The sequence below is a fragment of the Harpia harpyja genome, chromosome 11 (assembly GCF_026419915.1).
Source record: "Harpia harpyja isolate bHarHar1 chromosome 11, bHarHar1 primary haplotype, whole genome shotgun sequence".
NCBI lineage: Eukaryota > Metazoa > Chordata > Aves > Accipitriformes > Accipitridae > Harpia > Harpia harpyja.
Genome location: NC_068950.1, coordinates 19,866,424 through 19,881,499, shown reverse-complemented (window position 1 = coordinate 19,881,499; position 15,076 = coordinate 19,866,424). Strand labels below are relative to the sequence as shown.

Below are 15,076 nucleotides of genomic sequence, written 5' to 3'. Positions count from 1 at the left end.
TCCTAAATGGAGAAATAACTATACTTAACTAGGAACCAATCATTCGAAGGCTGTGTGATTAAGGTTAGGGTCTTGCACTGACACTGGAAGCATTTCAACAACTGAGAAAGGACGAGAATGCTAGTCTAAAAAGCTCATGATATCTTTATGCTTAGAGAAGCCAGGCAAACATATTATTTATAAACAGAAGCCTGTCTTTGGGGTTTTTTTTTTATATTCTACTTCCAGTTCAGAAAATATCACCAACACACTCAGGGCTGGGAGGGGATGACTATAAGGTAACTACTGGTTGGTCCTGCTGTGGGGTGACAGTGGGCAAATCAGCTGTATGCATGTACTGCTGAATCACCTAGGTTCAGTGATAAGTCAAGCAGGATCTGGAACCACTATCTGAATATGCCCCAAGTATCAGAGCCCAGTACATCAGTGTCTGGAAGAATGTTTTGTTTTGCACTTCTCAAAAGCAGTATGTTGCTAAACCATAGGCAATGCATATTAATTAGCATCATTACTAATCTTGAAGCAGAAAGGTCAAGAGCAGAGTGGGCACTAAGACTGACTACTCTTTATTTCTAAAGGAGTCTTTCTGGAAGAGGTCCCAGGAAGGGGGGTAGTACACAACATCCTACAATGTTGTCCTGTTGCCAAAATTTTTTTCCAGTTTCAAGGGTCTGGCAATTTCTTGAAGACAATTCAAGGCACTAATCATTTCCCCAAAATTTGCATCAAACTATTTCAACTGGGACATAACATGCATATTTCTGTTTGTGGGATTTGGAGATTTAAACATAATGTTTAAGTGCTGTAGTTGAATGAAACTAAAGTAAAATCCATGACCCAGAGGGCTGATGTCAAACAGGACTAGCCTCAGAAATTATGGATTTGTCATCTTAACTGGTCAGATGGCATTTGGGAGTGAAAAAGCAAGAGGGAGTTTCAGCACTGTAAATATATTAATTTGTAGAGATTCTCAGACAATTTCTGATGGGAAGTTTGAACACCATGGATAATGTGGTTGTGCAATTACAGTTCTGATGACATTAAACAAATTGCTGTCTTCATCCTAGACTAAGGGTCATGGAAGTGCCAGGATTCATGCACACCATATTATTTTGGTCTCTGTTTATACATCACTTCATGTCCACAGTTCTTAGGGTTAGTGAACTTCAAATCTATGTTGTAGACAATTTTTGACATAATGGTTGTGTAGAAAGTGCTACTGTTTTCAGCTTTATGTATAATCCAGCACTAGAATTCCGTTGTAATTTTCAGTTTACACACTTATGGCCATCAATGGACTACTTCTCCTTCTGAAATTGGACCACTTCACATTTTCTCAAACTCCTTTGGAAATGGCCATGTCAACTTCAGATTGTTCTTCCTACAACACTATCTTACTATTTCAGAAGAACTCTTGAAAGGCAGCTTACAAACTTAAGTCAGGATTTTAACTTGAAAGATAATTCTGTAATCTCCAGTAATTTCTGAAAGGTTGCACAGTACACTAGCAATTTCTTACTGAAGTTTCATTAGTGAAATAGGGATCATTTTTTAATTGTTCCTCTTTGGTTGGAACTGGTTGATCAGAACTAGTAGTCTGGAAATTTAAAGAATGGATATAATGACTAGCAATCAGGTGCTCAGTCTGCTCAAACTACAGTAAGACTCATCAGGACACTCAGACAAAATGCAGAGGTCAGTTCAATAGGTCTAGCAAACTTCTATTGTCTCAAATGTTCATATAGGGCGAGATGTTGAGTGGTATTTTACTAAAAGTGGTTAGTCCTACGATTACCAGTAGCAGAGTCTTGGCTATGATGACACAGCATCTCAACTACTGAACACGGAAGACCTGAAGATGCATTAGCTTGTATCTCCCCCTCAAAGAACTGCTTGTGATTCATAAGTAGGTCATCGAGTTAAGCCTATTAGCTTCCCCTAATTTTATTCATACTGCTGCAATTCATATGGTATCAAACATATTTCTCTACCCAGTTTTCCAACATACAGCACAGCCACTGACTTATACCAGTTATGTTCATGTTAAACAGTTTAAAAGGTATTGAGACTTGATGTGAAGACAATAGGACTTCAAAAACCATACCACTTCTCTAAGAAGGTGGTTTCAAATATTCATTTTCCCATGCTGTTAAAAATTTCAGATTTCTTCTGTAGTTTGAATTTCTTTGGTATTAATACCTTTTTTTCCTGCTTGCTTAAATATTCTCTTTAGTGTCTGATTTTTCCATTCCTTAGATAAAAAATTTTCATCATATTTTGTAGAAGGTAAAGAGATTCAGCTTTATCCTTCCTATTTGTCCAAATCAGGATTTTTTTCTAACCCAAGAAATCTTTTTCCTATGTTCCCCCCACTAATTCAGAACCATATAAAAATAGAATAAAATAAAAACAGCTACTAATGCTGCATGAAGTATTTTAGCATCAACCTTATTTATATAGTATACTGGAGAAACTGTTGCTTCATGGACCTATTTAATAATTTAATTTATATTATTATATAATATTTATCTCATTATAATTTAATAGTCAAGTAACAAAAGACTGAATTAACTGTTTTTGCTAGTGCTCTGCATGGAAAACTCTTATCCAGTTGTTTGGTCCCTTTAACACTTCATCCTTCCAGACCTTCATGGTATGTTGGTCAGATATGGATGGATTTCTTTTGTTATGAATAAACTAACGTTTGTCATTACTAATCTCCGAAATAACTTCCAAACACAAAAAATGTGCAAAATAACTTTAGGCAAGGCTAACCAGTACAATAGGGGGTTGGATTCCATCCTGATTCAGTACATTGTACATCTGCTCTTTCACCGTATCTGTATCCTTCATTACAGGCAAACTGTAGTTGTTCAGATTCCTTGTAAGATGCCTTTGGAGAATGTACATATCCATGCAGAATTTCTGGCACATCACAGATAATCTCTGAAATTAAGAAAGACAAAATCCATGTATTTTTGTTTATTTTTATTTGCTAAGAATGAATACCTATTGGAATAAAATTTAGAGGTTTTTTCATTCGACTTCACAAAAACATTTGCATTTGGAAACTGAAACTTATTTGAGAACTCTTCAATGGCCTGACTGTGGGTGCCAGGTAGAAAGTGTGCTATAGCACAGCATCAATACCAAATTGGTTCATGAGACAGATTTTGTCTGTCAGCCCTGTCTCATGAGGGCTTTGCTTTGGATTTTAATGGATCTCAGAATCAATATATAAGGCAGGAGACATTCTAAAAGAAGCAACTAGGCTAGCTGAAATTTAGGATTTTCCATTTTTCAGATAATTTCATTTTTGTGTGATTTCCAGCAAACCTAAAGCTCTCTCACAGCCAGTAGCCGATTAGTTAAATCATGGCATCAAAGGAAAAAAGAATTAAACTATCTGGAAAACACTATAACGCTGAACAATCTATAAAAGAACCTCATCACCCCCAGCTCCTTACCAAACCCAGTAAAACCACCGAGATCTTGCAGTTTCCAAAAACTGCATTCATAAAGCCAGAAAATACTTAAGGCTTTGTTTCCTTGGCCACAGAGCAGGACACCAAAGAGTTCTCTTGGATTCCTTTGCTGGATTTACTTTGTATTTAGGATGAAATGTAGCTCAGCGGCACTGTCATTGTTTAACAAAATTCACTGTATTCTGCAAATGTTACAAGCATGTGTTTAATCCCACTTTATGCTGTTCAAATTATAATAAATGGGGGTTTCGAAGCAGCAAAACGCAGCACTGAAATTGTGAACAAACCATACATGTATCTGACATCCTAACATATGTACTCTGCTCTTCTAAATGCATACTTCCCTATCAGATAACATATAAATAATCTAAGACACTTGATGGACTGAATGTTTAACAGTGATCATTACCATAAACTTCCTGGAATTGGTTCTTACATATTGACAATCCAATCCCCTACAATCTCTATTTGCAAAATGGGAGGAAAACCCCATCCACCAGTACAAGCCTCAGGCAGGGCAGGGTGGGGTCGACTGGTTGAAAAGTAGTTTTGCAGAAAAAAACTTGGCAGTCCTGATGGACAAGCTGAACAGGGGCCAGCCATGTGCCTTTGCAGCTAACAAAGAAAACAGCACCCTGGGCTCCACCGGGAAGAGCGTTGCCAGCAGGTCAAGGTGGGTGATCCTTCCCCTCTGCTCAGCACTTGTGGGACCACATCTGGAGTGCTGCACCCAGGTCTGAGCTCCCCAATACAGGAAAGACATGGACATACTGGAGCAGGTCCAGTGAAGGGACATGAAGATAATTAAGAAATTGGAAAAACTGACAGATAAAAAGAGGCTTAAGAGAGTCTAGAGAAAAGAAGGCTTGGGGGGGAGGCAGGGTCTTACTTGAATGTATAAATTCCTGACTGTGGTGGGGCAGGCAGAAGTAATGATGATGGAGCCAGACCCTTCGCATTGGCACCCAGTGACAAGATGAGAAGCAATGGGCACAAATTGAAATACAGGAAATACCACTTAAACATAAGAAAAAACATTTTTACTTAAGAGTGGTCATACACTGGAACTGGTTACCCAGAGAGGCTGTGGAGTCTCCATCCTTGGAGATGTTCAAAAGCTGACTGGACATGGTGTTTAGCAATTTGCCCTAGCTGACTGCTTTGAGGGACCTTCAGAGGTCCCTTCCAACCTCATTTATTCTGTGATTTTATGGTTGAGTAAAAACCAAACATGAATTAACCTTCTAACTTGTTGAAACACATCAGTCTGAAGAAAGAAAAATCCATCATGATGTCTTTGTATTTTATATACCCTAAGAACATGAGTGAATTAAAATCATACTTGTTTTTTAAACTTGGTTCACATAGATTTAAAATTTTATGTGATTACTTTGGTTAAATCGACACTGAAGTGATTGAATCTTATGACATACCAAAGCTATTTTCAAAGAAATTGACTGCAGCCTAGCAAAACATACAGCTTGTAGTGAAAATGCAGAACAAACATATGGTCCATTAAGACTATATTAGCATCCAACATTCTCCGATTTCTCTTTCTTATCCCACTTATTCTGCACATATGCAATGGAGATTGTTTATAGACAAAGTATGCTTAATTGCTGTGGAATAAAGTAAAAGGTTTGTAGTTTCCCATATGGTACCCAGTCCTTAGAAGTCTGTGAGAATAAAGCTTCTTAATTACAGATAATAAATAGTGTACTTTTTACCTTGGCACTGAGGCACATCACTATTCCATTTTCCATTAGAAGAGCAAATTATTTCCTTAGATCCAACAAGCTTGTATTTTGCATTACATTCAAAATTTACAACCTGGCCAAAGGAATATTCTCGTCCTAGCTCAAATGCACCAGTCATAATTATTCTTCCATTTACTGGTGCTTGTACAGGTAAACACTTTGCCACTGGAAAATAAAACAAAACAAAACAAAAGGAAAGGAAGAAACCCAGCCATTTTGAGGTCTATTCTGTAAAATGAATTGACACACAAAAAAGTTAAAATACAGAAAACTCACTGTAATTTCCTTACACATTTTAAAAATATACAGTTTTGTTATGTATTCAGATACCATTTGCAACAGATATAATACAAAACCCTAAGCAAAAAGACAGACTGACATAGGAGGAAGCTTGTAGACCGGCTCTCATCATCCTCTTCTCTGCCCTTGAAGGCTAAAGACAGAGCACCCACTGACCTAGATGACATCCTGAGGTCTCGCCCGATCTAAAATATCCTATGATCCTATGAATTCTATGGATGGTTAGATGAGCTTTGACTGACACATAGAGCCATTCAACTTTGTCAAAATACGTTAATTTACTTCAGAGCTATGCCAAACTGAATTTGCTATAGACAAATATCTGGAAAAGTGTTGTGTTATAGGCTGACTACAACAGTTCAGTTACTAACTAAAAATCCTAGTTAAGGATATCAGAACAATTATATTACTGAAGTAAACAAACACAATGTCAACCATTAATTTAGACCTCTTGTATCTCCTAACTTTGTAACTGCAGAACAAGGAAGAATTAACATATGTCATCAGATATTTCTTATTAGGGGGGAAATGACTATCAAACCTCATTCTTAAACGTTCACATAGATATCACTGAGCATGTATGAAAGTGGCTGGTGTTTTGCCTACTATAGCTCCCACTTCTCTCTGACAACATTCTCCATCTTATAAGCCATCTGCCTTTTCTATGAGCTCACATTCTATCTTCTAGGTTCCTCACAATTAGGACATTGTACAAATACTTTCTTTCACAGGCAATCATATTTCAGTCTAATAAAAACTCCTCAATCATGAAAGAAAAATCTTATGAGGACTTTGAAATTGCAGTATCTTGGTGACATATGACAAAAAATGTTGGAAACCATTGCTCTATACTGTGCAGAGACCTGTATGCTTAAAATTGAGGACCCTCAAAATCCAGTAAGCTAAAGTATCTGAGTATCTGAGACCAAGGAAATGTCAAAACACAGACAACAAACTCTAAAGAAGAGAAAGATATCTACTTTCATTTGTGATTCTTTACTTAGAGAGCCTTTGTGACATTAGATGCTTAACCTAAAGAGAAATTTCACCGCTGCACACATACGTTAAAATAGACCACTTAAAAATTATCTTTGGGAAGAAAGGAAGCTTATTTTCACAGTCATACAGGTTTGAAACTGGTGAAAAGGTTTCCAGAATCAGGGACGTATCATCTGAGCCATCCAGTCTACTAAGTCTTGAGGTCTGAGTCTCTCTTGCTCTCATTCTTACTTACTGAAGTTCTTCCACAGTATGCTAATAGGGAGAAGAACTTATAACAAAATCTTAATGGCTAGGATATTCATAAGGGTGGAGGAAGGAACTAGCTAAAAACACACATGCTTTTACATACATCCAAAATGCCTCATCCCAGCTGTCTTCTGTAACCATGTTTTGCAGGCATGTGCTCTATCAGGGCCTTTAGGTGAGGAAGAGCTTTAAGCCAGTCTGGGAGTGACAAGACTCTGTTTTGTGAATTCTTTTTAACAAAAGCTTGAGTGCTTCTTGGACTAAAATGGCTAAGCAGTCATTGTAAGAATTTCACTGCTGCATAACTTGAATTTAAACAAATGTGAATTAATACTAGTAGGGAGATCACAGACTAGTTCTAGATAGTATCAGACAGATAAAAAGACAGTTTGATAAAGAATTAAATGTCAAACTCCATTTACCTTCACAGTGAGGGATGTCATTGCTCCATCCATCTGCCCGACACTCACGGTAATTTCTTTGGCTGAGCATCCGGTATCTTACGGAATAAAAAGTAAACAATGCTAAAATACAGTCTCATTATGTGACAGAAACAGCAGTGCTGCTGTTTTTGAAGCAAAGGAAGTAGGTTTCATATGTTCCAGCACAGACTAACCAAAACGTGACAAAACCGAGTAGTTTTTTGGCCTGCATCTTCCCTGTTTTGTATCTTTCAATTGCATATGGCAAAAAATACGAAAAAAAATCAGAAAGTAGGAAGTAATCAGTAAGATGGTTTCTTCATTACAGAGATAACAAGCTTTGGCTACATAACAAATAACTAAGGGGCAATTTACACAGTGAATAGCAAGCAGAGTAAAACTCCTGTTGCCTGTGCTCTAGTATGACTGAAAGCCATGTAACAGCATCAAAATAGGACTTAATCCAAACCATATGTATCTCATGCTTTGATGAGCTAGTATTACCTTAGGTTTGAGGGCAACATGGCCACAATGCCATGGCTTCTGCTTTGTCTGAAATGTAGTCAGAGGAAGTACAGCTAGTCTGAAATGACAGTGAAGAACTGTCTGAACTTAAGGGATTAAGGAGAATACTGATTTTGGAACTCTTGTTGTGGAATTCAGACTAGATTCCAGCAATACAAAGACTGCAAAAGCATGGCTAAACCACTGTACCATGCTTATAGCTGATTTGCATTTCCAGAGGAAAGAATCCAGTCATAGGCGTACTTAACTAAGCACAATATTACATATTTGCCTTGTTGCAGTTTTCATTGGAGAAGATGAATAGAGGAAGAAGAGAGAAGAATTTCTTCCAAACAGCCAGTGAAAACAGTTAGTGAGTCTACCAGACATGCCTTCCTTCAAACATTTTTTACAATACATTTTACTTCATAATGCACAAAAATGATTTAAGCAGGACTGATGAGTTGTGGTTCTGAATAGGAGACTCTGTTGCATGGCAGAATGACTTCGCTAACATAATTCCATCATGACTGCCTACTGAGAGCACTGATTCCAGCGTGCAAAGCTGCATTTCCATCTGAACTGGCTGGCTAGTGGAGTCATGAGGCAGCTTTACAGACAGATCACTGGTTTTGTTTGTTTTATACTTGGGCAGCCATGATTTCAAGTTAGCTACAGCCTTACATATTTTAGACAACATGCATGACAGTTTCAGGTGCATGAGTTCAGTTACTCCGATAGCACCAGACATGAGAAAGAGTTACCTTTAGTATTACTGTAATTGCAGAAATTTAAATTAAACAATAACCAAGCATTAAATATTAGTAAGCTGCAGCTGCCTTACAGACAACAAATCTGTAACTGACACTTCTTTTAACATTAACACCTTATGTTAACTCCTATATATTGAATTAAGTAAGTATTACCCCTCATTACATCTGTACTCAACTCTGGCACCAAATACAAATTCACTTCCACTGGTAAGTTCAAAGGAACCAAACTCAGTATCTCCAGGATGTCCACAGGGCTTATCTGGTAAAAAAAAGAAGAAGAAAAAAATTACTTACACCATGCACAGGAATGTGAAAGTGTGAAAGATAGCACTTTCTAGTAATTATAGCGAGTATGGGCCTTTCAAAAATTCAACAATGCTCAGCATCAGCTTGATCAACATCCCCTTTTTTAATCACTATCCTCAATGAGAACATATTGCAGTAAGGATTTGCTGATTTTTTTTTAAATTAAATAACAAATTAGCAGGTTTTATTCCTTTAAAAAGGCTGAGCTCATCTTAAGTTGTATGACAAATTTAATGGCAAGATGTAGCTTCAGCTTTTCATACAACTTGTGGCATAAATTTGTCCAAAGCTTCTCCTACAGAATCCATCCATGATTGGAAATGAAATTTCCTCAATCTGATGGGGATTGTTCTGAGTAAAGAGGGATGATCTAAGGCCACAGGAGTCTTTTGGTCCTCAGTCCTTTCTGCTCAAAGTTCCCCATAGGACTTTTCCTGTAGTTTGGCCCTAACTACTTGCCCTCGATTTCCAAAATAATTGCAAAGATAAACACACCATACCCCTCATTCATCCACTTTTGATGTTATAATATGGACTGCAAAACAAACTGCATAGCTAAAACCTATCAGGCCTCCTCAGAAGAAATCTTTCCTGGTCCTTGTTGAGCTAGGCAATTTCATTTCTTGGAGCGTATCAACATCCTTGGTTTTTCGAAGGAAGAGGTGCTTAAGTAGGCCCTACACCTGCTCCAGTGCGATCCAGAGAAAATGGACAACGTCATGATCAATTTTACCGTCTAGGGTGGCCTATCCTGAAAAGGGAACGGGATCACTTCACCTGTGGCAGAGCATCCCCTTTCTCCGTCCACCTGCACCTTGCCAATGTCAGTATCTATTCACTGGGTGGCAGTATTTACTAAAATATGTTGCTAAAAAGCAACTTTTGTATAACTTGAAAGACCCATGTTCACTGAGTAGTTATACAAAAATATATACAATCTGAGAAGGTGACTAAATAAAAAATGTAAGAGAAAATAGTAACAACTTTATTAATTCATTTTTACTCATGATTTGTATTCATCTCTGAATGTCACCTGGGACTTAATTTTATATTATCAAACCAAGCATTTATACTCTACCAGTAAAAATTCTGTATGTTAGATATGTAAGAAAAAAAGCTCATGTGTCTAAAATTTCTTTGTGTTTAAAACTCATTTATTACAGAAAAGACATATCTACTGACTAACAATAATAAACTTCAATTTCTTCACTAACGAATTCTGTATGAGGGTGTGAGATACTTCCAAACTCTTAAGACAGTATACTAGAGATAATAAATAGCAGCTCTCACCCTAATCATGACTTTTCCTTCACAGATTAAAAGAGAAGGAAAAATAATTTCCCACTTCCAAGAAATTATATCTTTCACAGAACTAGTCGAGTAAACTGAAAAGAAGACAATACTGTCTCTTGACTCGCATTCAGAAGCTAGGTTAGTGCTTTATTCTACTTAGACTGTAAATTTCATCTGCATTAGACTTTTTCTAAAATTTTGGAAGCAAGTTCCTAATAACTTAATAACTTAATAACTTAACATACATCCGGTTAATAAGGGTGGCCTAGAGTAAGATCTTCTTCTGTAAAGAAAAAAAAAAGTTATAATCCTTTGATCTGGAGAAAAGGACCTTCCAAAAATGTTTCCTTATGCACGCATACTTTCTAGGATGATATTTTAAAGGATGCTGCAATAAGTAAGTTACAGGTAAAGATACAATGGCAATTTCACATTGACATCACTGGCAAGGAATGTGAGCTGTCAGGTCAAATGTTTGCACATATTTTGCATAAATACTTACTTCTGCATTCTGCCCCTGGAAGGTGTTGCTTCCATGCTCCATCAGCACACTCAAACACAATTCGTCCAAGTTTTATATACCCAGGCCGACATCTGTATGTTACTTGAGTGCCATGTGGATAGGGAGGTTTGTCCCATCTTTCAGTAGGCACTTCTTTAACCCTTCTAGGAGGAGGTTCTTCACAAGCTAAAAATTGTAAATAAAAATACCAGTGACTGAAGCACATGCTACAAATGCCAAAATAATTCTACAATAGAAAATGTAGCAAGAAATCCTGGGGACATTTGTGATCAAACAAGCATATGTATTCTGCTTAATCATCACAAAATAGGAAACTGCCAAGAATCCACATTAGGAATATGAAGAGACATTTAGAAGGACATAAGAATAGTCAAGCAAGTGCCAAGAAACCACACGGGACCGTCATAATTCATTGAATAGATTTTAGTTACAAAGACTGAGACAAGATTCGTGTTCTGGTTCTAACCACAGACATCTCTTACCCTTCCATCTGCAGGAGCTCCTCCATGCCTGTCCTTCCATTACCACAGAGAACAGCTCTGTGCACTCTGTACAGTTTCCTTTCAAACTATTTTCTTCTGCAGCCACCACCATCCTTACTGACATTAAGGTCATGTGTCATTTGATCAAGTTCTGTCAAATGTCCCCTCACTTTTACATTGCCTAAACTTTCTCTCCAGGCCAAGATCACCTGATATTCCAAAACTTACTTCTCCCTGTCCATGACGTCACTTCTTATGACATGTTACTTATTACATGATGTAATTAATTCTGGATATTCACTTTGACCTTTGTTAGTTTCAAAGCATTTTGACTCAATTTGGGGGGTGAATGGTGTTGTCTGATATTTCTCATTAGCTCAATATTACACCATCCTTCCCCAAAAGCTCCTTCTTGGGCCTTTTTCAGTGTCCATGAAATGTACAGCCAAGCCCATATGAATTACAAGAAGTGAGCCTGATTTAATTTTATTAAGAAGTTCCTCAACAGCTTGAGCATGAGAAAAATCAGACTAAAGGGGAAAGAAACAAATGTTGGGAAGCTGTTAGTGAAAGACTAAATGATCTTTGTTAAGAAACATTTTGTTGTTATTGTTTATAATAATTGACCTAATTTCAGTGACTACTACTCTGTGCTCGGGTGACTGAAATGTACTTATTTTTAAAGGCTGAAGCTTTATGCAGAGTAACAGAGTCTGGACAGTCCAGGTAACTAGATGCAATGAAGTCTGTTTTACATCTGAACATGAAAGGTGAGAATTCATCAAGAATAAATAAAACAACTTCTGAGAAATAAAGCCTTGGAAAAGAAATGAAACCTCTGTATAGTAAATAAATGGGAAAAGAAATGTCCACTAGGGAAGGAAATTTCTTGGTGAGTAGATTCATTACTCAGTAGAGAGTTGGCACAAAAGTCCTCTCATGAGTTTAGTTTTGAGGCCACAGGTTTGAGAAAGCAGCAATACTCTCACTGAAGCTTTCCTGCAGATTGTCCAGGTGCTGCCTGAAAGTGGGACTACAGGAAAAATATTTAGAACCTTTCCTCATGTGAGGAATGTGGAGTTATGGCTTGCTGAACTAAACTGTGGAGATCACAACCACAGATTAAGTAGCTGTGATTTCTAATACAAAGTGAGCAGATGAAATACTCAATCTATCTTCCACATCAATGTGTGGAAAGTGAATTTAATTTAGTTATACAAAGACGTACCCTTGAACACTCACAGTTTTTATTTCAGTCAGTGGAGAAGCTACCAAATTAGAGGCATAATTTTAGAAAATTGTTTAAAAATCAGGAAAAATATTTTTACAAGAACAAGAAAGCTGTATAATTTTAAGTGTTCTACAGCTATGGCATTTTGAAAATATAAAGAAAAGAATGTTAATTGTGAGATCTAATCACTTTATTTTGGCTGTCTTAAGTAGCCAGAAGTAGACAAGCTTTGACAATACTGCTGAGGTGCTAAAGGAAGAGTATGCCCACGTGTTCACATTTTTTCCAACTACTTCAATGAGTATGCTACCACCTACGAATGATTGATTACATCTGAGTAAAAATTATTGCTTCTGTCCACTAGAGGGTACTACCTTACTATCAAAAAAGGTAGTAGGAACTTCTACTTTTCTTAGCAAGATTAAGACACATTCACTTTTTAACGTTTTTGCAAAATGCAGGAATAAGCGAAACGAACAAGACTCCTCTACCTAGTTCTGTCTTTCAAATGTGTTAAAAACAGTTAGTTTGCTCCAAAAAGTGTTTTGCAATGGTGAGAAAAGGAATTTTTCTAATTCTACGCATTTTTCATTAGAGCTCATGAAAATTAGTGCTTTCAGTTTGCAAGCTGAGAAAGCACACTCTGAATTCTATGATTTTGAAAATAGGCTATTTAGTACAGGGAGAGCTTCTCTGCTGTATTCCTCCCTGAATTCTGAGTTGTATTATATTTTTACTGTCTGTTGTGCAGAATGGGGCCTCTTAACTCCTCCTTGTTTATATATTAAAAAAAAAAAAAAGGCACAAAAGATAATCTCCTCATAGTCTGTCTCTTCATCATTACTAAGACATGCTGCTTTCTGGGTTTTATTTCAACTCTCTCTGATTGTTCTTGGCCATTCCTGCCCTGATATCAAACTATGCGTTACCATCAACTGTCACAGTATGTATATAACACATACATGACTACAGCTAATTATTTTTTTTAATGCAGTTTCTTAGTAGGTTGAGAAGAATAAATTTGCTGACACGATGTGCTTCAAAACTATATTAATTGCATCACTCACCATGTGTACTCACCAAAATTGGGAGGGTTTTATTTTTATATTAGAAAGCATGCACAAACTGCATACCTTCAAATCCTTTAGTCAGAGACCAGGAGAGCTGGAATTAAACATTTTGTATCTATATGTGATTTAACCTCAGTTAGAAATAGCTCAAGCTGCTTTCTTGCCATCATTATGCCAGTGGCAACTTCCATAAAGTCAAGCACAAACGATGAATTCAGGTAGAAGTATTTTTCAGCCCTTGTGCAAAACCCCAGCTCTTGAACAACTCACATAGACTTTCAATACGAAGCTTGAACTAAGAACCCTGCATGACCCATGGCAATAGTTGTCCTGGATAAATCAAACATTGCTACATTCACATTCCTTTGCAATCTCACTGACCTAAAGAAAGCATTGTGAACAGGAAGCGCAAATTCAGGCAAACTTTCTTTTCAAATTCCAGGACTTTTCTGGACTTCTTTGCAAACAGATTAGACTTTATTAGTTGCTTTGGAGCAGTATTTATTATAAGTAGATACAAAAAAGATAAAACATTTAATTAACGTCCTGATTTTTCAATTTTTTCGAAGTAAAATCCATCAGATGATTGTTTTGATTAATAAGGTCATCTAAAATTAAAAACAACCCGAGCCAAGCAAAGACACACTAGCTCAAAAACACATAGCAACCTTTCCACAACAGTCTATGTAAAGAAACCCAGAAAGAAGGCTACTTCTTTAAACACGTACGAAAGCATACCTGGATTAAAAAGTCTGTCAGTCAACAGTTATTTTGTAAGCTTTTCAGTCAATTTAGTAATCATTCCTCTTTCTCAGTTTATCTCACAGATGATTCCAGACAGAAAGAAATGCACATTTATTGAATATTTTCTATTTTAATCTACCAGCTGTTTACAGGTTTTAGATGTTAGAATAATTAACAAACATAATTAATAACAAATGAGTTGTCTGGCTCTAATTTATAGGGATACTAACCATTAAAGAAGTCGTGCAACAGATTAATAACAGCAGTAGTTATCCAAATAAATAGGTGAAATAATACCTATGACAGGATACTAAATACTAAAGGTGCTAAATACTGCCAGAAGAAATCTCAATTATTGTTGTCAGAAGTTTATTAAAACAGGCTACAATGCAAGCATTTTATTTACATATTGTTTTAGTTACCATCTTTACATACGCTTTAAGAAAGGTTTGGGGTTTTTTTCGCATTAAAGCTTACCTCTTTCTGCGGCACAATACATCCAGCATAAGAGCAGAGCTGTATACCCCAGGAATGACATCCTAGAGATTCAGAAACTCAGCAAACACATTTAGTATCGTAGCCTACTTTCTTTTATTACTTTGTGTTATTTGCACTCCTATTCTACTCACCAACTGCTCTAGGGACTGACCTTGCAAAGCATTTATATTCTGATTTCAGCAGCCACTTCCCCTAATCCTCTTGCAACACCCAATTTTTTCTTTTTTTTTTTTTCCTCTCCAAACTTTGCTAAATGAATAAATAAATAAATGTCTGCAATTTTGGTTGACACAGTCCTTCCCTGCAGTCTGCTTGTTTTTACATCATACCTCTTTTTTTTTTCATATTAATTCCTTCCATACTCAGATAAGCTTATTTCTTTTGGTATCCAAAAGAAGTTGTACAAATAAATTATTTTGTGATTCCTTGTGTCTTATATG

General features: G+C 36.7%; 1 protein-coding gene across 1 annotated transcript in view; it reads right to left on the bottom strand.

The window, feature by feature from the left end:
- The window catches only part of CFH (complement factor H), a 39,806-nt gene extending 25,014 nt beyond the window's left edge, over positions 1-14,792 (bottom strand). The window contains exons 1-6 of the mRNA XM_052802058.1: positions 14,616-14,792; positions 10,591-10,776; positions 8,643-8,748; positions 7,213-7,289; positions 5,213-5,407; positions 2,776-2,946 (exon numbers count right to left, since the gene is read on the bottom strand). Of these exons, the coding sequence (XP_052658018.1) occupies positions 2,776-2,946; positions 5,213-5,407; positions 7,213-7,289; positions 8,643-8,748; positions 10,591-10,776; positions 14,616-14,676 (796 nt within the window). The 5' untranslated portion in view covers positions 14,677-14,792. The remainder of the gene's footprint in view (positions 1-2,775; positions 2,947-5,212; positions 5,408-7,212; positions 7,290-8,642; positions 8,749-10,590; positions 10,777-14,615) is intronic.
- Between the last annotated feature and the right edge of the window lie 284 nt (positions 14,793-15,076).